The sequence below is a fragment of the Canis aureus genome, chromosome 25, assembly GCF_053574225.1.
Source record: "Canis aureus isolate CA01 chromosome 25, VMU_Caureus_v.1.0, whole genome shotgun sequence".
NCBI lineage: Eukaryota > Metazoa > Chordata > Mammalia > Carnivora > Canidae > Canis > Canis aureus.
In genome coordinates, this window is record NC_135635.1 from 39,457,644 (window position 1) to 39,481,481 (window position 23,838).

At 52.5% G+C, this 23,838-nt stretch overlaps 2 protein-coding genes and 1 long non-coding RNA gene across 12 annotated transcripts in view; 2 read left to right on the forward strand and 1 right to left on the reverse strand.

The window, feature by feature from the left end:
- Nucleotides 1-1,908: 1,908 nt before the first annotated feature.
- Nucleotides 1,909-23,440, reverse strand: LOC144297350 (uncharacterized). 3 transcript variants are annotated; one of them, XR_013364382.1, is made up of 7 exons: nucleotides 23,357-23,440; nucleotides 22,931-23,062; nucleotides 18,523-18,603; nucleotides 7,149-8,622; nucleotides 5,502-5,690; nucleotides 2,419-2,559; nucleotides 1,909-2,149 (listed from the first exon to the last, which is right to left on the reverse strand). It is a non-coding gene; the product is annotated as an uncharacterized LOC144297350 (long non-coding RNA). The 3 variants fall into 3 exon arrangements; XR_013364381.1 differs by lacking the exon at nucleotides 18,523-18,603 and having other exon boundaries at nucleotides 1,913-2,149; nucleotides 5,513-5,690; XR_013364380.1 differs by lacking the exons at nucleotides 18,523-18,603; nucleotides 22,931-23,062; nucleotides 23,357-23,440 and adding an exon at nucleotides 22,190-22,897 and having other exon boundaries at nucleotides 1,916-2,149; nucleotides 5,513-5,690.
- Nucleotides 3,184-13,085, forward strand: LPAR5 (lysophosphatidic acid receptor 5). Its single transcript, XM_077871311.1, has 2 exons — nucleotides 3,184-3,340; nucleotides 9,467-13,085. Exon 2 carries the CDS (start codon nucleotides 9,703-9,705, stop codon nucleotides 10,801-10,803), a length of 1,101 nt encoding a protein of 366 aa, XP_077727437.1. The 5' UTR covers nucleotides 3,184-3,340; nucleotides 9,467-9,702; the 3' UTR covers nucleotides 10,804-13,085.
- Nucleotides 21,451-23,838, forward strand: part of CHD4 (chromodomain helicase DNA binding protein 4) — a 29,170-nt gene continuing 26,782 nt past the window's right edge. For all 8 annotated transcript variants that reach the window (XR_013364373.1, XM_077871280.1, XM_077871281.1 and 5 more), the window contains exons 1-2: nucleotides 21,451-21,610; nucleotides 22,477-22,654. Coding sequence is in view for 7 of the 8 variants with exons in the window: in XM_077871280.1 (XP_077727406.1) it covers nucleotides 22,555-22,654 (100 nt within the window). In the remaining variant the exon portion in view is untranslated. The remainder of the gene's footprint in view (nucleotides 21,611-22,476; nucleotides 22,655-23,838) is intronic.

Below are 23,838 nucleotides of genomic sequence, written 5' to 3' on the forward strand. Positions count from 1 at the left end.
TGTATTGGGCATGATACACCTAGCCTTGTTGAGGCAGGAGGTGACGGGCTCAGCCAGAGGGGCTACCATCTGAGTCCCCCGTTCCCTAGAGCCCACAGCCTAGGGGAGCCAGACAGAAGCAAGGAGGAATGGCTCTGGACAGGGTGTGGCATGGGGCTATGAGTGGCAGGAATGAAACCACCTGCTGGAACCCAAAGAGAGACACCCAGGGGGAACTGGTATAGTACAGCTAGAGGTGAGTGGGTTAGTCATCTAGCATCGGTGAGTGGGTGTGTCAGTTGAACTTCCCGGAAGCTGGGGAGTGTGTGAGCCATGGGTGGGAGCAGGCATTAGTAGGCAAGAGTTGGGGTTGGATTAAGTGCCATTCTCTGCTGGGGTTTCTTCCCTAGCCGGCGGTGAAGGCCACTGAGGGCACTGCTTCCTCTCTCTCCCTGCCCTATGTGGGGTTGGGTGAGTGCAGGGAGCTGGGACACGCTGAGATCTGCCAGGAGAGTGTGTCCCCACCCACCTCAGGAGCAGGTCCTACCAGCCTAGCCCAGCCCAGAGCAGGCAGCGGAAGCCACAGAGAACACAGGTATGGGGCTGTCACAGGTGGGGTTGAACCTTGCAGGGGGCATAAGAGGCAGTGGCCTTCTTTTAGAATGGGGTCTGTGGGTGGGGATGGAGATGAGGAGGGCCACGGGCCCTGGAAAATCTTTTTGAATAGAGTAAAAAGCTAAAGGGGGGTGGGAGGTGCCTGGGTGGCTCAGTCGGTTAAGCGTCTGCCTTTGGCTTGGGTCATGATCTCAAGTCCTGGGATGAGTCCCACATTGGGCTCCCTGCTCAGCTGGGGGTCTGCTTGTTTCTCTCCCTCTGCCCCTCCCCCTACTCATGTGTGCTCTCTCTCTCTTTCATAAATCTTAGGGGAAAAAAACTGTAAGGGGCTGCCTCCGGCAGACAGACCTTTTCAGACCCAGCCAGGGGAGGCACCACACTTGGCACACCCAGGAGTGCCCCTCTGAAGCCCAAAGCCCCCACAGTGGACCACCTTGGGGAGATGTCTTCCCCTTCACCCCTTGGGCCCCCACTGTTATGCTGAACCCTAGGCTTCCTACAGCCACTTAGGAGGGCTCTGTGGGGATGGTATCTCTTTTCCCACTCTCAGATAAAACTTAATCCTGGACCCACTCACCCTCTTCCCCCAGGCCAAACCCTCTGCTAGATGACAATGAACTAACCCGATTAAACTCTACGAATGAGTTTAGTGGCACAGATGTGTTCTTCCGGTTATCCTTCCCAGCTAACCAAGATGTATTTTAATGGGGTCTTTGAGAAATACTGCTTAAACCCAGTGCATTCATCTTCTATAGGAGATTAGACGAGATGGTCTCTAATGTCCCTATAACTCTGATAGAATGTGGCTCATGAGTGGCATGAAGGGGATGAAATTTCCGATATTGAGTGCAGGTGGGGGAAATATTTGAGGGTCAGCAAGGCCTTATGATAACTTTAGATCACAATACTAAGGGCAGCTGCCTACCCATCCCTTATGTTTAGGGTCGCCCCTGTGACAAGAAGGGGAACTCCCACCAGGTTGTATCTCCAGCTTCTTTTAGGGTAAGAAAATTGTAGCCCCAGAGGGAGACAGAGGCAAGGAGTGAGGGAAAAATAGGAACTTGCCTGTACCCGTAAGCCTTACCTCCTGGCCATTCAGAGACCCTAAGGCCCAGCTCCTTGTCTGGCTGATGTTCTTGGCCTTCCACAGCCTGCTGCCCCCAGAGTATACCCCAGCAGCACAGACCCCTTGTGTGCCCAGGCCCACAAGAAAAGGGGCAGCAGAAAGGGTGAGGGTGAAGTCAGGGTGTGCAAGAAGTGCTGCCCGAGTTCAGAGCAAGGTCAAAGAGGCCAAAAGCCTCCGGGCTTCTCTGCGGGGGCAGGACCCATCCAGGCCCCAAAGCAAGGGTAAGAGGCACACAGACTACGCAGAGTACAGGGCTGCAGCAGAGGGCTAGTCCAGCCCAAGCGACTTCTCTGGATTGTGACTTTATTTCCTGTTTTTCAAGCTCTTGAAAGCAGGGTGGAGGGACATGGGCAGGTGGTGCAAGGTGACATCCACACATAGGGGAAACAAATCACTGAGCTGTAGGCCACCTTTACTTTCTGCTTTTGCCTGGGGGGAAAAATGGGAGAGATGAGATCAGAATACCCAGGGAGGGAGAAGACATGGCTGAGGATGATACTGGAAATGAAAGAAGAGACAGGCTGAGGTGGGGAAGGGTGGAGAAAGGCTGGAGCAGGAATTCTGGCTGGGGAAGCAGAGCAAGCCTGGGACAGGAAGAGGGACAGGGAGTTAGGACACAACACCCCCCAGGGGCCTGTGTCAGATGCTCCTCTCCTTGGGAGGACTGTGGCCCCTTTAGGAAGAGGCCATCCACTCACCATGGTGACATTGTACTATCCCCACGCCAAGACCCCTCCAATGAGTGGGTTCATCCGTGTCCTCAGAGCAGCTCTAAGAGCTTTTCACAAAGCCTTCAGACTTCGTTAAGCTTCCGCTGGATGCTCCAGCCTAGTTTGGATCTGTTTGGGGAGTTGGAACATACACGTATTAAGAGGTATAATTGAGAATTAAGCCTGTCTGGGGGTCAAGGATGTATCCTCCCACAGCCACCCACGCACAGCAGCAGAAGTGGGCTCAGCTAACGTGGTGGTTAGAATCCATACCGTGTAAGTGTGGGACAGGCTGACTGGCCATGACTCTCAGCTGTGGCCTCCAGAATCTAAAATGAAGTTTGGAGCTGTTCTAGAACAGATCTTCTGGGGCAAGGAGGATGAAATCTGAGATCCCTCCTTTTCAAACTCCTGGAGAATATGAATTACGAAAGAGAGGAGACAGAGCAAGGCATTTGGTAGACGCACGAGAGCGGCCGGTGGAGGGGGGACAGTGGTGTCCATGGAGAGTGTGACAGACAGGAGGAGGGTGGACAAAAGTTATTTCTATCCCCTCACTGCCCCCACCATTCTCCTGAATCACCTATTCCTTTCTCTCCAGCCCTCTGCACTGCTGGTCAGCCGCCAGAAGGGTAGATATCACGGGCAGGTTGTGTGGAGGAGAGGGAGGGATGGCCATGACCTAGCCTCCTGCTCATTTTTACTCAATTTTCACTTCCTGCCTGGCGGAAAATAGCTCTGCCCCTCTGGCTTATCTCAGCAAAGAGCAGTGCCCAGCCCAGCTCAGAGGGCAATGGGACAGGTCCGATAGGCCCTGAGTCTGTCAGGAACCCGGGCCTCAGATGTGAGCATGGAAAGCTGGAAGAGACTGGAGGGAGGAGAGGAAAATGATGTCCCTCCTGCTCTGTGTGTGAGTGGTGGTGGTGGGGCGGGCGGTGTGAACTGGGCAGTCCCCAGGGCCATCCCCATAAGCAGGGTGCTTCCTTTCCCCCGAGTGTGTGTGCGACCCCTCCGTATGGCTATGTGCTCCTGAGGCTGCATGACTCTGTCTGTGCAAGAATATTGTCCCTAAGGCAAGGGCTGTGCCTTCTCTTCCTCCTCTGGCCTTAGCTGTCTGCACCTCCGTGCGTGCACATACTTGTGCGTTGGTGGGTGTGTATGTATAGTGATTGTACGTTACCAGGGATCTTGTGTGCATGTCTCTCAGTGTACCTACACCTCTGTGTGTCTTTGCACATGCATGTGTGTGTAGTGGCGTGCTCATTACCACAAACATGGGGCTCGAGGCTGCTAAGATTATGGGGACCTAAAAAAAAAAGATTATGGGACCTCCATGTCACTCCTCTCTGGTGAAACGAAGCCCTGGTGTTGGTTCTTTTCTGGGACAGCTGCTGTTTCTTTCTTCCAACATCTTTTCTACAACCTGACCTCTTTCTCAAGGCAGGACTGGGGAGAGATCCTGGGCTGTCCCTCCCCCTCACCGCCACCCCCCCCCCTCAAGCTAGTGCCCTCCTTCCATTTCCTGTTTGCCTCCTTTTTGGCAGTTTTCCCCATCTTTGCCATCTGGCCTGGCACTGTGCCCATTCAGCTCCACTGACAGGAGCCCCAGGGAAGCAGGCAGATGGGGTGGGGACCAGGGCAGGGGCCTGGCAGCTCTCAACACCCAGCTTGGGCCATTGTGTGTGTATCTGTCAGAAAGGGATGACTGTTTGACAAAAAGGGCTTCTTCATTTTGGGATCCAGTAACAAATGCATCGCCATCATGCTTTACTAAAGGTTTCCTAACTTTACCTATAAGTAGCAGCTCACCTAATATGTTTTTGGTTTCTTTAGTGTTGTAACTTTGTTGACAGAGATACTTGAGATTCTTGGAAAATAAATATTCACTCATTCATTGTCTTTACGTGCCGCCTGGTTGTAAGAAGCAGTTGATTCTTTAGGTAGTGGTTAAGAACGATAAAGTGTTATTGTAATTATAGTGTAAACTGTTTTTTTGAAATTTTAATGCAAGCTGTTTCCAAGCAGGCCTTTTAGGGGTCATAGTCTTTTACTAAGTGAATGATACATGTGGACAAGATAGTCAGGAGTGAGATAAGAAGCGGGTGGTGGACCGATACAAGAGATATTATAGCAAGATTACAGGATGGATGAACATGGGGGAAAGGGACAGATTTTCTTCCAGGCGGTCAATGAATGTCACGAGGGCTACTGAAGTGTGAGTGTGCTTGGAAATAAGGCAATGGAAGATGGGGCCCCACCTCTTACCATCTAGCTGGGGTTGATGGAAGCAAATAAACATACATAAAACAACCTGAGTTCAAAGCAGCGAAGTAAGCACTTAAGTAGGTAAGAGGACATCATAAGGAGGAACACTCCTGTTTTGTGTGTGTGTGAAAGTGAGTTGAGTCTGTGTTACCAGTGTTTGAAGTTTGAGAAAAAGTGGGCTGTTAAAAAAGTATATTTCATCTGGGCAAATAAGGAAGTAACCTAGTTTTTCTGTGGGCACAGACTCCTTATGGGCAGGTGCTCTGTGCAGCATGCATCCTCATATCTGACCAGCTCCCCAAGGGCAGCTTGGAGGTGGGTTTGAATCTCAAGTCTGAATACTGACTGAGCTCTAGAATTTGTTTCCTTTCCTGTAAAAATGAGGGAAGACACCTCCCTCAAAGGGCTGTTGGAAGGATTAAAGACTATGCGTATAAAATACCCTGGGACCGACGCCTGGGTGGCTCAGTGGTTGCCTTTGGCTCAGGGCGTGATCCCAGGGATCGAATTCTGAATCTGGGCTCCCCACAGGGAGCAGGCTTCTCCCTCTGTCTATGTCTCTGTCTCTCTCTGTGTCTCTCATGAGTAAGTAAATAAAACCTTAAAAAAAAAAAACCACAAACCCCTTGGACATGCACTGAATGGTCATAAATGATCACTAGTATTTTTCACTCCACATTTATTGAGGCAGTGGCTGGGGAGACAAAGATGACTAAGTCACAGTCCAACAGCCCTTCCCTCTAAGAGCTCACAGTCTAACAGGAGGGGCAGACTAAGAAAAGACAATTACAGTAGAGGTGGAACACCTATGGTAAACCTGTGCACAAAGTGGAATCCCCAGGGAAGGAAACGACATCTGTCCTGCGGGAAGGGAGGGAGGCAGGCAAGGCTTCACAGAGTCCTAAGAAATGATTGACTTTGCCAGTTGGAGAATGAGAGGAGGCAGGGCATTCCAGGTTGAAGAGCTGGCCCCGCACGTGCAAAAAAGCAGAGTCCTGAAAACATAAGGTTGGTGCAAAATTATTATTAGTTTGGTGTGACTGGAGCAAAGCAGCATGGGAGATGGGGGCATGCATCAGGGAAAGAGTCTGGGTTTTTTTGCTTTTTGGCGTGTTTCAGCCCCACTTAGTCTGATTTTCGTTGTTGAAATTGGTGTTTTGCAGAGGAAATGTTTATTTCCTTTAACTGACCTACTAAACCTCGTACAAGTTTTAAACTGCTGGTAGTCATGGTTGGAGGGAGAATAAATGAACAGAAAACCCACAAGAAAACTTCTTAAGAGTCAGATTTACAGCCTGGTTGCATGTAAGAATTTAAGCAGTTCTGGGGTGCCTGGTTGGGTGTCAGTGGAGAGTGTGACTCTTGATCTCAGGATTATGAGTTCAAGCTCCTCATTGGGTGTAGAGGTTACTTAAAAATAAAATCTTGGGGTGCCTGGGTGGCTCAGCCAGTTAAGTGTCTGCCTTTAGTTCATGTCATGATCTCAGGGTCCTGGGATCCAGTGTTGGGATCCCTGCTCAGTGGGGGGCTCTGCTTCTCCCTCTGCCCCTCCCTCACCCGCTCATGCTCTCTCTCTCTCAAATAAATAAAACCTTAAAAAAATTTTTTTTTTAAATCTTGGGGCACCTGGGTGGCTCAGTTGGTTAAGCAGTTAAGCATCTGGCTTCGGCTCAGGTCATGATCCCAGGGTCCTGGGATAGAGCCCGGTATCAGGCTCCCTACTCAGTGGGAGTCTGCTTATCCCTCTGCCCTTCCCCTGTTCATTCTCTCTCTCTCTCTCTCTCTTTCGTGCTCTCTCTCTGAAATAAAATCTTAAAAAAAATCTTAAGGGACGTCTGGGTGGCTCAGTCAGTTTAGTGTCTGGCTCATGATTTTGGTTCAGGTCATGATTTCATGGGTCCTCGGATCAAGCCTTGCAAACAAGCTGGAGTTGGACTCCCTACTCAGCGGGGAGTCTGCTTGTGAATTCTGCCCCCCCCCATTCGTGCTTGTGTGTGCACTCTCTCTCTAAAATAAATAAATCTTTTTTAAAAAATAAAGTCTTTAAAAAAAGATTTATTCCTTTTAAAAGGAATAAATCCAGTATCTTGGGATAATTGCTCAAGGCCTCTGGATGACTTTGCTCCCTCAGATGGCATGTGGACCCCATGTTCACAGCATTATTCACAATAGCCAAAAGGTGGAAGAACCCAAGTAACCATCGACAGATAAATAGATAAACAAAAAATATAAAAATATATATTATTCAGCTATAAAAAAGATTGCAGTTCTGATACATACTAAAACATGGATGAATATTGACAACTTTATGTTAAGTGAAATAAACCAGATACAACAGGACAGATATTATATAATTTCACTCATACGAGATTTCTGGGATAGGTAAATTCAACTTACACAACTCAACACCGAGAAAAACACAAATAATCTTATTTTAAAAATGGGCAGAGGACCTGAATAGATGTTTCTCCAAAGAAGACATCCGAATGGCCAACAGACACATTAAAGGATGCTCAACGTCACTCATCATCAGGGAAATGCAACTGAAAATCACGATGAGAGAGGCACCTGGGTGGTTCAGTCTGTTGAGCATCTGACTCGATTTCAGCTCAGGTCATGATCTCAGGGTTGCGGGATAGAGCTCCATGTTGGATCCCTGCTAGGCGTGGAGCCTACTTAAGATTCTCTCTCTCCCTCTGCCCTTCCCCCAACAGAGACAAGAAATAACAAGTACTGGCAAGAATGTGGAGAAATAGAACCCTCGTGGACTTTTGGTGGGAATGTAAATTGGTGCTACGACTGTGGAAAGCAGTATGAAGGTTCCTCAAGTAATTAAAAATAGAATCAGCATATGATCCAGTAATTGCACTACTGGGTATCTACCTAAAGAAAATGAAAATACTAATTCAAATAGAATAGGCAAATTCCTGGAGACAGAAAGTAGAATCGACATTACCAGGAGCTGGAGGGAGTGTGGGGAGGGAATGGGCAGTGAGTGTTTAATGGGTATAGAGTTGTTTGGGATGATAAAAAAAAAGTCTGGAAACAGTAGTGATGGTCATACAACATTGTGAGTGTACTTAATTTCACTGGATTGTATATTTAAAGATGGTTAAAATGGTAAATATGAAGTTGTGTATATTTTACACACAAGATGGACTTTGGAGGTTAAGATGGCAGAGTAGCTTCTGTGGCATTAGGGCATTAAGGAGGGTGGGATCCTGAGACCATGTCCTGTCCTCGGGCCCTTTCACCTCCTAGCCATATCCTGCCTGAGAGAAGCTGCTGCCTGAGCACTGGGGCTGCCGTGGGCTGCTCTCCCTGTGGCCTTGGCGGTGCCCTCGGTACTTTCTTGCCTCACTGCCACACTCTCTGGACTTCGGGTCCCCTCTGAGCCCTCACTAAAAAACTACTGTCTCTCTCCATCACAGAACCCCAGCTGGGAAGCTCCCTAGGTAGATCCTCCAGGAGAGCACATGGAAATGCTCAACCCACAGCACCTTCCCCTGCCTGGCAGGACTGTGCTGGTATGTGATCGAGAGCCCATTATGTTATTCTCCCCATTTTACAGATGAAGAAATGGGGAGAGTGGTCAAGCAATCGAGCTGAACCTGGGTTGTTCTGACCATAAACCCAGCCCACACAGGAGCAATGGTGGATGTGATGAATGAGGCTTGGATTTTGTACTGTACTAGGGAGTTTGAACTTTATTCTCTAGATAATGGAGATCCAGCAGAACTGGGGAGTTCCAGGGGAGGTACTCCATCATATTTCTCACCATCTGACACAACACCTATTTACTTGCATTTTACTATAGGTTTCCCTTCAATGGGAGTAAAGTAGATGGGGGCAAGCTCTTTGTTTTTTGTTCAGGGCTGTGAACATGCCTGGAACCTTCTAAAAGCTTCTAAAAAGTTCAGTAAACATCTGTAGAAGAAAGAAACAGAGATATTATGTATTAGCAGCAACTTGTGCATTTTACACATACCTCGTTTAACAGCCTCATGAAGTAGGAGACACCCCCCCCACACACATACATTGACACATGACCACCTTTTTCCCCAGGTAAGGAAAATGGGGTTCAGAGAGATTAAGTCACTTTTCTGGGGACAAAGGTAAGCAAGTTGGCAGAACCAGGATTTAAACCCAGGCAGTTGGGGATCCCTGGGTGGCTCAGCGGTTGAGCATCTGCCTTCCACTCAGGTCCTGATCCTGGAGACCTGGGATGGAGTCCCACATCGGGCTCCCTGCACGGAACCTGCTTCTCCCTCTGCCTGTTTCTCTGCCCGCCCCCCCCCCCCCCAATGAATAAATAAATAAAATCTTTAAAAATAAAAAAATAAACCCAGGCAGTTGGACTCCAAAGCCTGGACTTCTAACACTACCCTATCTAGCCTCACCAGAAAGCTATTCTGGATGCATGGAAGGGGGAGGGGGGTGTTTCTGAGGCTGAGAAAAGACTCAAGACGCTAGCGGGGGGGGGGGGGGGGGGGAACACCTGGGTGGCTCTGTGGTTGAGTGTCTGCCTTCGGCTTCGGGCATGATCCTGGGATCCAAGGGTGGATCCTGGGATCCTGGGATCGAGTCCTGCATCGGGGTCCCCACGGGAAGCCTGCTTCCCTCTGCCTATGTCTCTGCCTCTCAAGAATGAATGAATGAATGACTAAACAAATATATGAAAGGAGAGGGCAGCCAGGTTAGCTAGATAAACATTTGAGGCTTCTACCCTGTCCTTGCATCACCTTGACTTTGGCTTGCCTTCCTCTTCCAGGTCCCCGGGCTGAGGAAGCGGTGACCCAGAGCATCCCGGCGGCGCTAACGCTAACGGCCATGCCCCCTGCAGCCCTACAGCCAGCCCTACAGCCGTAGCCCACACTCCCAGGCGCTGCTTGCTCCGCGATGGGCTCTGCGCAGCCTCCGGGCCTCGCCCCGGGGACTACCACCAGGCGGGGGGCCCGGCGTGCCCGCTGATGCCCCGGGCCTAGCTCCTCGTCACGCCCCGGTACCATGCTGACCGCCGCGGCCAACGGCTCCGTCCCCCCATGCCCCGACTACCGGGTCACCCACCGCCTGCACATGGTGGCCTACAGCCTGGTGCTGGCCGCGGGGCTCCCCCTCAACGCGCTGGCCCTCTGGGTCTTCCTGCGCGCCCTGCGCGTGCACTCCGTGGTCAGCGTGTACATGTGCAACCTGGCGGCCAGCGACCTGCTCTTCACGCTCTCGCTGCCCGTGCGCATCTCCTACTACGCCCTGCACCACTGGCCCTTCTCCGACCTCCTGTGTCAGACGGCCGGCGCCGTCTTCCAGACCAACATGTACGGCAGCTGCATCTTCCTGACCCTCATTAACGTGGACCGCTACGCGGCCATCGTGCACCCACTGCGGCTGCGCCACCTGCGGCGGCCCCGCGTGGCGCGGCTGCTGTGCCTGGGCGTGTGGGCGCTCATCCTGGTGTTCGCCGTGCCCACCGTCCTGGTGCACCGGCCCTCGCCCTGCAGCTACGACGGCGGCCGGGCGCGGCTGTGCTTCGAGAGCTTCGGCGACAAGCTGTGGAAGGGCGGGCTGCTGCCGCTCGTGCTGCTGGCCGAGGCGCTGGGCTTCCTGCTGCCGCTCGCGGCCATGCTCTACTCGTCGGGCCGGGTCTTCTGGACCCTGGCGCGGCCCGACGCCACGCGGAGCCGGCGGCGGCGGAAGACCGTGCGCCTCCTGCTGGCCAACCTCGTCATCTTCCTGCTGTGCTTCGTGCCCTACAACGCCACGCTGGCCGTCTACGGGCTGCTGCGGGGCAACCTGGTGGCGGCCGGCAGCGAGGCCAGCGACCGCGTGCGCCAGGTGCTCATGGTGATGGTGCTGCTGGCCAGCGCCAACTGCGTGCTGGACCCGCTGGTGTACTACTTCAGCGCCGAGGGCTTCCGCAACACCCTGCGCGGCCTGGGCACTTGGCACCGTGCCAGGACCTTGGCCACCAACGGGGCGCAGGGGGCGCTGGCCGAGCGGCTCACCGAGACCACCTGCATCGCCGGGCCGGCCCCCGCCAGCCGAGAGCCTCCCGCGTCCTCCCCCGGGGGGACGCCCTTGACCCAGCGCCGGGAGGACTCGGCCCTCTGAAGTGCCCAATGTGCTGCCGCCCGGTCACCCCCACCTCCCACGCACACGCACACTCGCAGGGTGTGTACGTGAGGGAAGCGGATTGGGCACTTGGACTTCCGGGTGGCCACTGCTGCCCATAAATACACAAGAGAACCAAGTGTGGAGATCCAGGGGCACAGGGAAGAGTGACGGTAGAAATGCCTTTACTTTGGTGGTGACGGTGCGGTGAGCCGGGGCAGACCCCTTCCCCAGCCCCGAGGAAGGGTTGCTGTGAGCTTTCCCGGTGCAGCGGCCGACTGGGACCGGATGACATGCCCTGGGTGTGGGCATGAAACACTGTGGAGAGCTAGTAGTTGGAGCAGAAAATGAGTGTCCTGAATTTAGACCAACCACGGCAGTCTTAGTGCCTCGGATGCCACCCACTCTCACTTCCACCTGGCCTTCCCCTGCCCAGCACCGAGGCATGAGCTTACTGGATGCAGACAGAATTGGTTTCATTCTTGGTTAGTGACTTGTAACAATTTAGACCTGATACCTAGCATGGGGTGTTTGGGGACAGGACAAAACTGTGAGTGAGAAGGTGTTCCCCCTCCCAAGATTCTGGTCCCTTTAGCCCTTTCTAGGTATCCTTTCTCCTTCCACCCCACCCCGCTTTTGGGACCCCCTCCATTCTAGGTCCTAAATTCTCTCTCTCTGCCTCTGCAGCTTCATCTAGAATTAAGGAGAAAATTCTCTGTACTAAAGTAGCAATTCTCAGACTCTGTTCCTGACCCTTTTACAACTCTTAAAAATCGAGGATTCCAAAGAGTTTTTGCTTATGCTTTTGATACCATAATAGAAATTAAAACTCGTAAGTTTTAGCAACAGAAACACACAAGCAACACACTCCATTAGCTGTGAGAGCAATAATGTCATCACACTTCATGAAGCTTCTAGAAAACACCGTAAGCAAGGAGATTGCACAGGACAAACAACATGGTGGGAGTAGTAGTATTCTGAAAATAACCTTGACCTTGTGGACATCCTCAAAGAGTCAGTACTGGAGTTCATGTGTAACTTCTTCCCAGGGCATACATATACATTGTTGCTTATTACTGCCCGAAAGGGCAATACTCCATAAATTAAGTGCTAACTGGAGTACCAAAGTTTTAAGGGTTTGCAGGGGGAGAAGTAGGAGCTGCACATTCAGTGCAGTGCTACCTTGGGTTTCCTGGTGCTGGGGGCAGCTCTGAGGTGGGGTGAACTAGTCACACACACACACACACACACACACACACACACTCAGAGGAGGGGTGGGCTTCTCTTCCTGCAGAGAGAAAAGGGAACTGTTGCCACAGCCAGGAAAGAAGTTTCCAGGGAAATAAGTGCAATGGGAGGACAGGAATAGGCTGTCTGTTCTGAGCAAGCTGGAGGCAAGGAAATGGAAGACTGGTTAATGGGCCACCTACGGTTTCCTTCTTCCCTCTTTACCAAGTAGGGCTGGGAGGGGTTGCAGAGTTGGCATCTTTAGGCTCTGCATAAGTGAGGAAGTTGCTGCCATGCGTATGTCCTGTATGCATTTCTGTTTCTGTCTCTAGGTCTCTCAATGATGTGTGTGTGCGTTGTGTGTGTGTGTGTGTGTGTGTGAGAGAGAGAGAGAGAGAAAAAGAGAGAGGGACTGTCAGGGTCTTCCCCTGTGTGACTATGTATTTTAGTTTGGAGTAAGCCTTTTGTGTGTCTTCAAGAGATTGCTCCAGATGGTGATTTACAGGGGTAAAATGACCCCTGGTGGCCAAAGCGGGGAACTGACCCAGATTCCTCCGTGATAGCTTTCAAGTAGAGCCTTACACCATCTGGTGGGAAGATAGAGCCCTGGGCCAGGCCCCCCTGTGGCTCTCCTAGAGGCCTGATGGTTAGCACCTGCTCCATCTTGCTTCATCCTTAGGGTTCAAGACGCATGCCCCGAGAGCATAAAAGGTAGTGGTAGTCCAAAGTCTCAGAACTTTGCCCTATCCAAACTGAACTGAACTGAGTACAGTTTTTAAAAATTACTTGAGTATTTTTATATTCTGGTATGTGAACAAATTCCAAAGTAATAAAAACTCACATAGAAAGTAGCATGCTATATAACTATTTATTTGTATAGTTTTTACAGTTTCTTGTCTGTTTCTCCGCCCCTTCCCCTCAGGTAGAATGTAAGGTCTCTGGGGGGGGGGGGGATTTCTGTTTGCTTGGTTCTCTGTTGTATCTCCAGCATCTAGAACAGCGCCTCGCACAAAAGAAGCACTTAATAAATATTTGTTGAATGATGAACTGTTGAATTTTGGTGTGGAGTAGTCTACTGTCTCGTGGGGGACCACAGAACAAGTCAACAATTACCACTCAAGACAGGATGCAAGAAGGCAGAGTAAGGTGGTGGAAGTTAATTTAGTGGGCATTGGGAAGCTCCTAAAGGTTTCTGAGTGAGGCTCTGCTCACTCTGACATACCATGTGGCATCAGCTGTAGGGAAGTGAGGAAAGGAAGGGGGAAAGGAAGACTGTTTGGGGTGCTGTTAAAATTGCCAAGGAGAGGTGTGACCATGGCCTGTGGCGGTGGATGGAAATGGGTCATCTCCAGTGTGAAATCTCTGGTGTTTAAGCTCTGGTGGGCTGTTGGCCTGCACTCAGTATATCCAAAGAGTTCTGATCACGAGAATAGAGAGGCAGGAATAGATTCAGGAGATGTGGCAGGCAGAGGAGGCATGAACAGAAGAACTTTACAAGTAACAAGCTGTGGAAGTCTAAGGACACCTGTAGCCAGCCACTGCCATTTTCACAGGATTCTCCAATTACCAGATGCACAGTAAGACAGATGCAAGATGGCGGGGGGGGGGGGGGGGGGGAGTCCAGAGCCCTAACCCAGCATCCTGGAGAGGCCACATTTGCACATTTGCAGTTTTAGGAAAATCCAAATGGGGGAAATGAGAGCATCCTAGATGGAGGAAGAAGAGCGTTTAACAAGTTTTGAAAATACTCCCTATACCAGGATCTCAATGTGGTGCTTATTACTATTGATTATATTATTTAGTGATTGGTTATTATAACAAGCCAATGAATTAGGGATGATCATTATCCCCATTTTCCAAATGAAGCACCCAAGAGAAGCTGGGGTCTGAAAGTCACACAAACAGGAAGAGGCATGGTATCTATTTGGTTCCCAAACTCCCATTCTTTGCAGGACATGCTACCATATCTTTTCCTTCCTGAGGCTTCCCACCTTCTCATCCTGGCTCCGTTCCATCCACCTTTCTCCTGGCTTCCTTTATCCTCCTCACACAGGCCACCTCTCTCAACTATGTCTCTCACCCTGAATCTGCTGCACCTCTCCGCTCCCTCTTCCTACTACTTCCTCCATGCTACTAACCCATTTACCCTTCGGCACACCTGCCCCAGGCTCCCGCACAGAGCACCGGTGCCCCTGGAGAGAACTGGGCTTGTTCACAGTTCCAGTTGTGTTGAGCCCCGAAACACACCCCATTGAGGCCTTAGAAGGGAATAGCTAGTTGGTGGCATATCAGGCCTTGGTGGAGTTGGCCATGACTCCCCACCCTTAGCCAGGAGGTACCCAGCATCTGGAAGGCAGCCCTCTTGCTTGTTCACCAACTAAGCCAAAGAGGAGACCTCCCCCTAGGTCTCCTCAGAGTCTGCTTCCTCTGCAGAATGGTCCCTCCACATGGTGAGAGTAGCTGGGAGAAGATAAACAATAATTGGTCTTGAAATTAAACAAATTTAGGAGAACCAGGGTCAAGATAAGGGGTCCCAGAGGGGCAGGGATGCTTCTTTCTTAGCCCTGAACCGAGGGGTTGCCACCAGGGGTCCCATGGAGGAAGTGGGGAGGGGGGAGGCTAATTTTCTCACACCACTGGCCTGTCTTCTTCATTCCTTCAGGAGGCCCTGGAGATGGAGGGAGCCTGGGTAGCTCTCACCATGCTATATCCCTTCCAGAGGAGGTAGCACCAAAAAGTGAAGTTTCTCCCTTGGGCTTTGGGGAATCCCAAAGGCTCTCAGAACCAACCTGGGCCAGTAGTAATTGCAGCCCTGTCACTTCTTGAAAATGTGACTTTAGCAAAGTTACTTCAACTCTCTGAACCTCTGTTTTCTGCTCTGTGAAATGGGGATCATAGTATTTACTTGTTGGGTTGCTGTGAGGTCAATGAGATCACCTGTGAAAGACACCTGAGAGAAATCCCATAAGGGGGAGCTCTCTTTTCAACACAAGTATGGGGAGGCGTAAAGGAGACTGTAGGATTGGTAAAGTCTGTTTGTGATGCCCAAGGGGAGTGTTTCTGGAAGACAGCAAGGGCTCCAAGGTAATCCTCAGGCAGACAGAGCTCTGCCAGCAATCAGAACCAGGGCCAGGGGATGGGTGAGCAAGGCAGGCTGGGCAAGTTTCCATGGTGCTAGGTCAAGTAGACAGCTTTCAGGGGCAGTGACCGGCCTGTTGCCCTCTGGGGGCACTCTCTCCCCACTAGGCCTAACATCCATCCCACAGACAGAGGAGTGGGTAGAAAAGTGCCCGAAAGGGAGAGGAGAGGGGGCATGGGTTGAAGCACCAAGCAAAGGAGAAAGGGCAAGAGAGGAGGCTGGAGGGGAAGTAAGGGCCCAGGCAGGCACAGGGTGGGGCCGGCCGAGGGGCCTAGGGCAGGAGGGCGGGAGAGGGCCTGGGAGGGAAAGCGCCGAGGAGGGAGGAGGGAGGGAAGGGAGGGAGACCAGCGGCGCTGACACAGCCTCGATGTGTGGAACGGGCTGGGGTTTGGCCCACAGGTCAGGCGTCTGGCAGTATTATGGGATGGAGAGGCCTTAGGAGACAGGGAGAGTATTATGGGCTGGAACAGCCTTAGGAGACTGGGGAATATTATGGGCTGGTGAGGCCCGGATCCAACTGGAGGCGGGAGGAAGGGGTGCGGGGCGGGAAGGGGGGGGTGGTGGTGGAAGGGAATATTATGGGCTGGAGGCCTCCTGCGACCAGAGGCAAGAGTATTATGGGCTGGCAAGGCCTTCGGTGGCCAGAGGGGGGAGCAGCGGGGGATGGCACCGGCTGCATGTGACTGAGGGGGGGGCCAAGTTGGGGGGGTGGCGAGTGGGGGTGGGGGAGCATATTATGGGATAGCTCTTTGTACCTACTGCGGGGACTGCTTCTCCAGAAGATATTATGGGATGTCGTGTGTGGGAGGGGGAGTGGGGCTGGGGGGATTATTATGGGATGGTGGTGCAGAATGGGGAGGGCCTGAGGAGCTCTTCTCCAACACCCCCTCCACCCCTTACTCTCTTGCCATCCTCCCTAAGGTCTGTCTTCTCTTTCAAACGGCCCAAGGGGAACACCTGAAATCCACCCCCCCACCGCCACCCCGACACGCACACACTTTGAGCACCTCAACCCATCCTGGGCATCTACCCTAACTAGCAGACACCTCCAGGGTGCTCAGGGGGGAAAACGGCCCCTGGGGAATGGGGAGAAAGCCCCAAAGCAGGGTTGGAGTGGCCAGTGGACCACACCTCCCACCTGCACTGTGTCCCCTTGGCTCTCAATCCCCTTGGGCCACTCTCCTCCCCCTTCTCCCTCCACAAAGTGGGGGCCCTTGATCCTGTTCCCCTCCCCCCCTCCCCTCCATTTCCTCTCCAGCTCCCTCCACAGCCGTAACCAGTAAAACAGGCGGCCAGCTATTATGGGATGGCTGCTCCCGGCAGCTCTGCAGGGAGGGGGCGGTCACCGCGGAATGTCTCTTGTGGGTGGCTATTATGGGATGGCCGCCTCTCTTTTTTTGGGGGGGTGGGGGCTAGCAAAGAGAAGGATTATTATGGGATGTGCCCTGCACAGCTGGGTGGGGCTGTCCTGGGTAGGTGAAGCTCTGGGGAGGTTGGGGGGGGGGGTGGGTGGTGAGGAAGGAAAGGAAGGAAGAGGGAGGGAAAGGAGCTGGGGAGGGTGGGGTGAGCCCTGGAGTCAGACCTGAGGCCTGGCAAGAGTAACTGACTGGAGAGGTTCTTCTGTGACAGCTGTTTGAAGAGGCCCCTGGGGCAGGCAAGAGTTGGTCAAATCTGAACCCTGGACACCTGGGTCCCTTTGCAGCTTGTCAGCTGCAGGGTGGCTGAGTCCAGGGCCTGCAGCACTGGGCTGGCAGTGAGAATGCCTGGGTTCTGGCTGTGTGGCACACCAAAGGGAGTAGTGCTCCTGGGTGACCACAGTACCTAAGCACTCTCCTCCCCACTTTGTCTTCCTGGATTTGAGACTTGGGACTACAGCTCAGGTAGGTAGGTTGGGCCAGGGGGGCTTTGCAACCTTGCAGTCACACCCAGGGGACAGAGGCTCTGTTGGCTCCTGAAGGACAAATGCCTGGCCTGTCACCCCCCCTCCCCCAAACCCTGCACACCTGCATCCTGTCTAGCCATTAGAATGCATTGTCACTTTGGCTTTTCTTCCCTATGTTGTCTTTATAAACCCCTTTTTCTGACAAAGCAGGAGAACACTGGTCCCTTAGACCTCTTATGTGCAGAGTTTCTGGGGCTCACGCAGAACAGAGATGTAGAGAGAGCATGTGCTGAGAACTCCATGGACAACCCACTCTGAGTGTTATTCTAGGTTCTTCTGTACCATGGGATGGAAACAGAACTCTAAGGTAACCGGCTAGAGAGGCTGTCCCCCTGGGTGCATTAATCAGGAGATTATCCCACCCTCAGTCTCTGTGGGCCAATCATGCTAGTGGTTTATTTGTAATTTATCTGGAAGAGTAGCATGGGGCCAGGATAGGGAGTGGGGGAGTATAGAAGCACCAAGACCACAAAAGCAATAGTTAAACGCACACATCCTAGCCCTCTCTGGAACTCAAGAAGAGAGGAGGGGATTCTAACATTCTCCTTGTGGTGGTAGCACGGAGAGGTGGGGAGTAAGATGAGGAAGGTGGTAAGTGGGTAGAACTTGCAGGGATGGGGGCAGAGGGCTGTGGAGGACAAAATCTATCCATATTTATAACCATGGGCACAAAGCTGTGGCTACCCAGTTATAAAACTCTCTTCCTGGTTTATATTATGAATCACTGTAGTAATGTGGTATACATAGGAGAAGAAAAGGCTAAGGGCCAGATGGAGATATTACAGAAGGGAATTTGAGGCCCAGAGGCAAGCTGGATCCCCGAGAGAAAAGGGGGGAGAGAGGAAGGCATAATAGATCTCCAGCAGCTCTACTTGCAAAAGAGAATCTTGTTGGAAGAAGGTATACCTACATTATGGTATCTTAAAAGAGCTGCCTCCTCTCCCCTAAGCAAAGAGTACAAGGTTCATCTTTAGTACTCAGAGAATCATGGGAAAGGGTTTGCACAAATGGATGGGGCCCAATTTTGGTGTCATGAGAATTGAATGAGGGAGGCTATGACAGCCTTACAGAATGGGGGAAACAGCCTGTACACCCATGGACGTGGCAAAAGGGTGGTCTAGGCAGTTAAGTCAGGCAGGAGTTGGTGAAAAGAAGTATCCACATCACCGGTGCTCTGCTTGGAAGCAAAGGGATAGTAACTTTCTTTCTTTTTAAGATTTATTTATTTATTCATGAGAGACACAGACTGAGAAAGAGGCAGAGACCTAGGCAGAGGGAGATGTAGGCTCCCTGCAGGGAGCCCAATGCAGGGACACCATCTCGGGATCTCAACCTGAGCCAAAGGCAGGTGCCCAAACGCTGAGCCACCCAGGCGTCCCGGGATAGTAACTTTCTTGGAGCAAGCTCTTACCTCCTGAGTTTATTTCTCCTTGCTACATCTCCAGCCCTGGGTTCCTAGGCAAGGGCAGAGTCCTCTGGCCAGGTCCCTTCTCTAGGAAAGTGAGATTAGAAGAGCAATGCAGTGATGGCGTGAGGTCTATCCTATTCACTTCTGATTAGGAAGGCTCCTCCTAGAAGAACATCCCAGTTTCTCTACCACCTGTCCCACTGCCATAGGTCTTGGATTTGTATGAAAAAGGCACATGACAACAAAGAAAGGCATTATCTCTGCCTCAGGGGTCAGGGGCAGCAAGGCAGTGGTGCCGGGACATTGGTTCTCATTTGGGTCCTGGCTCTCTGGGGATCAGGAAAGAGGGAAAAGTGACAGATTTATGGGTGCAGGCTCTCTGAGGGCTAACAGGTCTTAAGATTGAGCTCTTGGACTTTCTAGGGCTGGGTCCCCAAGGTACTGCAAAATAGGCCCAGTCTGGGAAGTGGAGGGTACATGTTGGAAGACTTCCTTGCAGCATAATTGAATGAAAGAAGCATCCTGGAATGTTGACTTGTACACAGGAGGGAAGATGGTGAATATTATACATCAAAAGGTTTTTTTGGATGGAGCATGGGGCCTCAACAAGATAAGAATGGGGGCAGTTGGAAGTATGAGACTTCAGGAAACAAACAATCCAGGTTAAAAATGTCCAGGACAGGGATGCCTGGGTGGCTCAGCGGTAGAGCATCTGCCTTCAGCGCAGGGCATGATCCTGGAGACCCGGGATCAAGTCCCACATCGGGCTCCCTGCATGGAGCCTGCTTCTCCCTCTGCCTGTGTCTCTGCCTCTCTCTCTCTCACTGTGTGCCTATCATAAATAAATTAAAATAAATAAATAAATAAATAAATAAATAAATAAAATCTTAAAAAAAAATGTCCAGGACATTTAGGGTCAGCATAATTTGGTGTTCAAGAATGAGGGTAACAATTCTGGTGTGTTAAGAGTCTCTCAAGAAGGAGGCACATGATAGGATATTATAGGATTTCAGAAACGCTGGATAGATGGACATTGCTTTCCAATCAAAATCCCTTAGTGTGGTAGGGAACAGAGAGGAGATATCTTGGCCACCCATCTATATCATCCTTTTGGAATACCTTCTAGCCTATAGAAGGACTATCAAGAACCTCTGTTGGGATCTGATCTCTCCTGAGACCAGTTGGGATTTATTTTATTCTCTGTAACAGGAAATTGGGAAATAGCACTGAGCAGTGTTCCCTTGACACCAGACATTCTATCTTGTCTCATTGTTTGATGAAGGGAGGCACCTGTGGTTCTTGCATTCCCTGTGGTGCCCACCTTGGTGCCTTACTAGGTATGCTGGCAACATCTGTTAAATGAACATGATATATTATATATATATATCCTCATGTCACATCATGGTGGGATGTCCATCCATGGGAGTGGCCCAGGTGTGTTGCACCATCTGACCTGGAGAGGTAGGATGAGGTGGGAGAAGGACTGCTGAAATGTTGAGAAGTAGGCTAAAGACTCCTTTCTAAAGATTGGAGTTTATTATGACTAGGGGAAGCTGTGGGGTGAATTAAACTTTATGTAAATGGTTCATCTGGTCAGCCTGGTATTTGGCTGGTCTTACTCAATATTTAAGAGCTGGAGCTGGAGGTAAGCATCTGGAGAATAACTGGATTTGGGTGGGATTGGGTGGGGCCCTAGGTTGACTGGCAGTTCCTGAGAGTCTAGAAATGGTCTGAGGGAAGGTAGGGCTTGCCCTAGACATCAAGAGGTTTTATGCCAGGATACTGCTTTGGCCCAGAAAGGGATAAAGGTATGTACAAGTTGGGGTGGGCACAGGGCAGTGCGGGTAGCAGCCTGCTTCACAACCTTGTGGCTCTGGGTGTTAGAATAGACCTGACGGCCTGAGGAGGTGGGGGAGGTATGAATGTGAATATTATGGGATGCCTGGCTGGAAAGGTATAGGGGTGGTGGCTGGCGATGAAGCATTATGGGATGTGCTGGGAGTATTAGAGTATGTCTGGTGGACCTCGGGCTCCTTGACATTATTATGGGATATCAAGGTGTGGGTGGGAGAGTAAAATTATGGGATATCTTTCCAGCGTTAGAGGAAAGGAGATTGGATGTCCATCTGTAGGGTGACAGTGGGGCTGCCGATCATTAGAGGATATCTCTTTGACAGAGGAGAAGAGGTTACTATGGGCTGTGGAGTTAGAACGCATGTATGAAGGCTGAGGGTGGTGGTGTGAGGATCTAGACCCTAGTCTGCAGGGGCTGAGGGCAGCTCAGGCTAGGGGGTTGGTTATTATGGGATGTCAGTGTAAAAGTGGGAAACTGATTATTACGGGATGTGTGTGGGAGGAGGCCGAAGTGTCCGTTGTAGTACTGGGGGGGGGGGGGCGTTGTTTCTGACTATTATGGGATATCAAACTGGGGGTGGATGAAGAGTGGTTATTATGGGATGTCTGTGGGGGATGGGGAATGAGTATTATGGGCTGTGAGGCTTAAGTGCTGGGAGGGGTGCTTATTATGGGATGGCCATGGGGAAGGAGAGGTGACGAATTATTATGGGATGTTAGCATTAGGGCCAAGAGTGAAGAAGTTGGCAAAGGATGGCTATTATGGGATGTCTGAGGTGGGGAAAGGGTTAGTTGCAAAGGTCTGCAATATTATGATATGTCAACAACCTTAGCATATAGGTGTATGGAGTGTATGTGTGTGTGGGGTGGTGGTGGTGGGGTGTCCGTGTGTATTATGGGATGGCCGGAGGTGGGTGGTTGCCCGGGTGACACGCGCGCGCGCGCTCGAAGGGGGCGTGGCCAATGGTTGCCGGAGCGACGAGGGGGCGGGGGTTGCCCGGGAGACCTAAGGAGGAGGGTGGCGGTAGTGGAGGGGGGGTTGGAGTTGGTTGAGGTTATTATGGGCTGTCCGTGGGGGGGCGGGGCCTGTGCGGTGGGATTTCCCGGCCGGTGTTTCGGGCCCTTTAAGAGGCGACGCCGGAGCCGGAGCCATTTTCCCCCCTTCGGCCGCGGCGAGGAGGAGCCGGAGCGGGAGTGACACCGGGCCGGACCCAGCGCGACCTGCGGCGGCTCCGGGGTGAGGAGAGCGCGGGGTTCCTAAAGAGACGCCCCTCTGAGCCTGACCAGCCCCCAAGCTCATCCCTCCATCCACCCCTTCCTCAGATGTCCCGGACTCGCGGACCGCCCCCTGCCCAGAGGAGCCGACCCTTCCTTTTCCTTGCCTGCAGGGCGCCCTGCCCCCCCCGCCCCCGCCCTGAGCCGGCCCGAGTCCTGCTCCCCGCGGCTCCCACCTCGGGCTGGGTCTCCCACAATGCCCGGCGCCCGCCCCCTCGCCCTTTGCTCACTTGCCCCCCGGGACACGTGGCCCGGCCCCCTGCCCGGTGGGCGCTCCCTCGCCCCCCGCGTCCCAGCCTCCAGCCCCCTGGAGCGCCCGAGCCTCCACGCCCCCTCGGCCCCGTGGCTCCTCCGGAGAACCTGAGTTGTCCCAGAGGACAGCCTTTGGAGAGCTGCCCTGTCTGGGGACTGGCCCCTCCCCAGGCGCAGGGAGGCGCCCCCCCACCCCCAAGTGACCTTGTGTCCCCGAGCGCCTCGCTGCCTGCCGCCTCCCCCGACCCCCCCGCGCCGCGGCCACTCGGACCCCCCTCCCCCGACATACCCTGCTCGGTCCAGCCTGGTTTCTCCCCCTCCCCACGCCTGCACCAGCCTGCCCTCGGGGGCGTCGCTCCCGCTCATCTGGGGGGCTCCAGTTGGGGAGCCGGCTTCCGGGCTGCCCTCGAGGAGTGTGGAACTAAGTTCAGCCTGAGTGGTTCGGGTGCCCTGCTAGGGTGGCTGGGGTTGGGGGGGCCGCTTTGGTGGTGGGCGGAAAGAGCGGGTGGGTGTGGGGGAGGGGGACAGTGCGCGTCACTGACTGTTCTCTCTTTCTTCCCCCCCTCCCCCGCACAGTGACTCGGGCCAGTGTAGAGGGCCCCAGGCCGCAGGCAGGAGCAGCTGGGCCAATTCCCTGGCCGGGAGCGGAAGGGGATGGCGTCGGGCCTGGGCTCCCCGTCCCCCTGCTCCGCGGGCAGCGAGGAGGAAGATATGGATGCACTTTTGAACAACAGCCTGCCCCCACCCCACCCAGGTAAATCTTCCCCAAGGGCCCAGGGCAGGAAGGAGGCATTTGGGCCCTCCCTAGCGACTCTGGTGAGGCAAGGTTGAGTTTCTCTCTCTCCGTGCAGAGTCTGAGGTGGAGGGCATCCGAAGGGAGTGGTTCCCTTCTGCGGAGCTCTTGTGGGAGGGGGTGGAAGCCATGTGCCTCCTGGGCTCTGGGACCGAGATGCAAGCTTGCTGCACTGTCTGTTTTAAGGAATGCTATGCAGTTCCCAGTTGAGGGAGCCCTCTGGTCTGGAGACCTTACCTTGTGTGGGTCCACGGAGGAATGCAGGTGGCTGGGACCCGTTGGAGGCGGGGAGGGGGTTCGGGTGGGTGTCGAGGATTGCATGTTGAAGACCAGCCCGGCATCTGTGTTAGCAGGATCCTGTGGTTGCTGCTGTGGAAAGGAGAGAGGGAGTGCTGGTTACTCTCTATCTGATTATTTTTAGCTTCTGATCAGTTACCGGTTTTCTGTGATGTCTCAACTGTGAAGTTTGAATTGCGCTCCTCAGCTGGGATGTAGAGAGCTTTTAGCAGGCAGATTGCTGGAATGTTTCAAATGGGGAAATGATGGGGGCTTGGGGTAGGATGTCACACCCTGAAGGATATACTAGGGAGGGGCAAAAGAAGGGAGGTGACACCCTGGGCAACCCCCCCCCCCCTTCCCATAGCAAATGGACATGATACAGACTTTTTTCCTAGAGGCTTCTGCTTTGGTGCAGGGAGCCTAGGGTTTGGGCTGGTGTCATGAAGTGTTTGTGTAGGTGTGTTGGGGGTTGTTCTGTGTTTGTGGGTGGCTCCTGGGACTGGCCAAACCCGTATGGTTGTAATCATCCTGCCTGATTGGAGAAGCTCTTGTCTCTTCTCAAATGGTGATTGATGTCATGCATCTGAGTGGATGTCTCTCTCTTGTCTGTCTTTCCTTTTTCACAGCCCGTAGCTAAGTCACCTACTTGTTTCCTTGACCTTTTTTTCAAGCTTCTTTTTTTTTTTTTAAATGTCATTTCTTTATCCTTCTGCTTATCTTTATTTTCGCTTTAATTCCGGAGCCTGCTGGTCGTGTTTTTGTTTCCCATCAAACATCTTTCACTTCTGCCTTCTCTCTCCTTAGCTGTAGCAGTAAGTTGAGGTCTGGGAAAGATGTTCCTACATTTTGGTGTTTTCTAAGTTGGA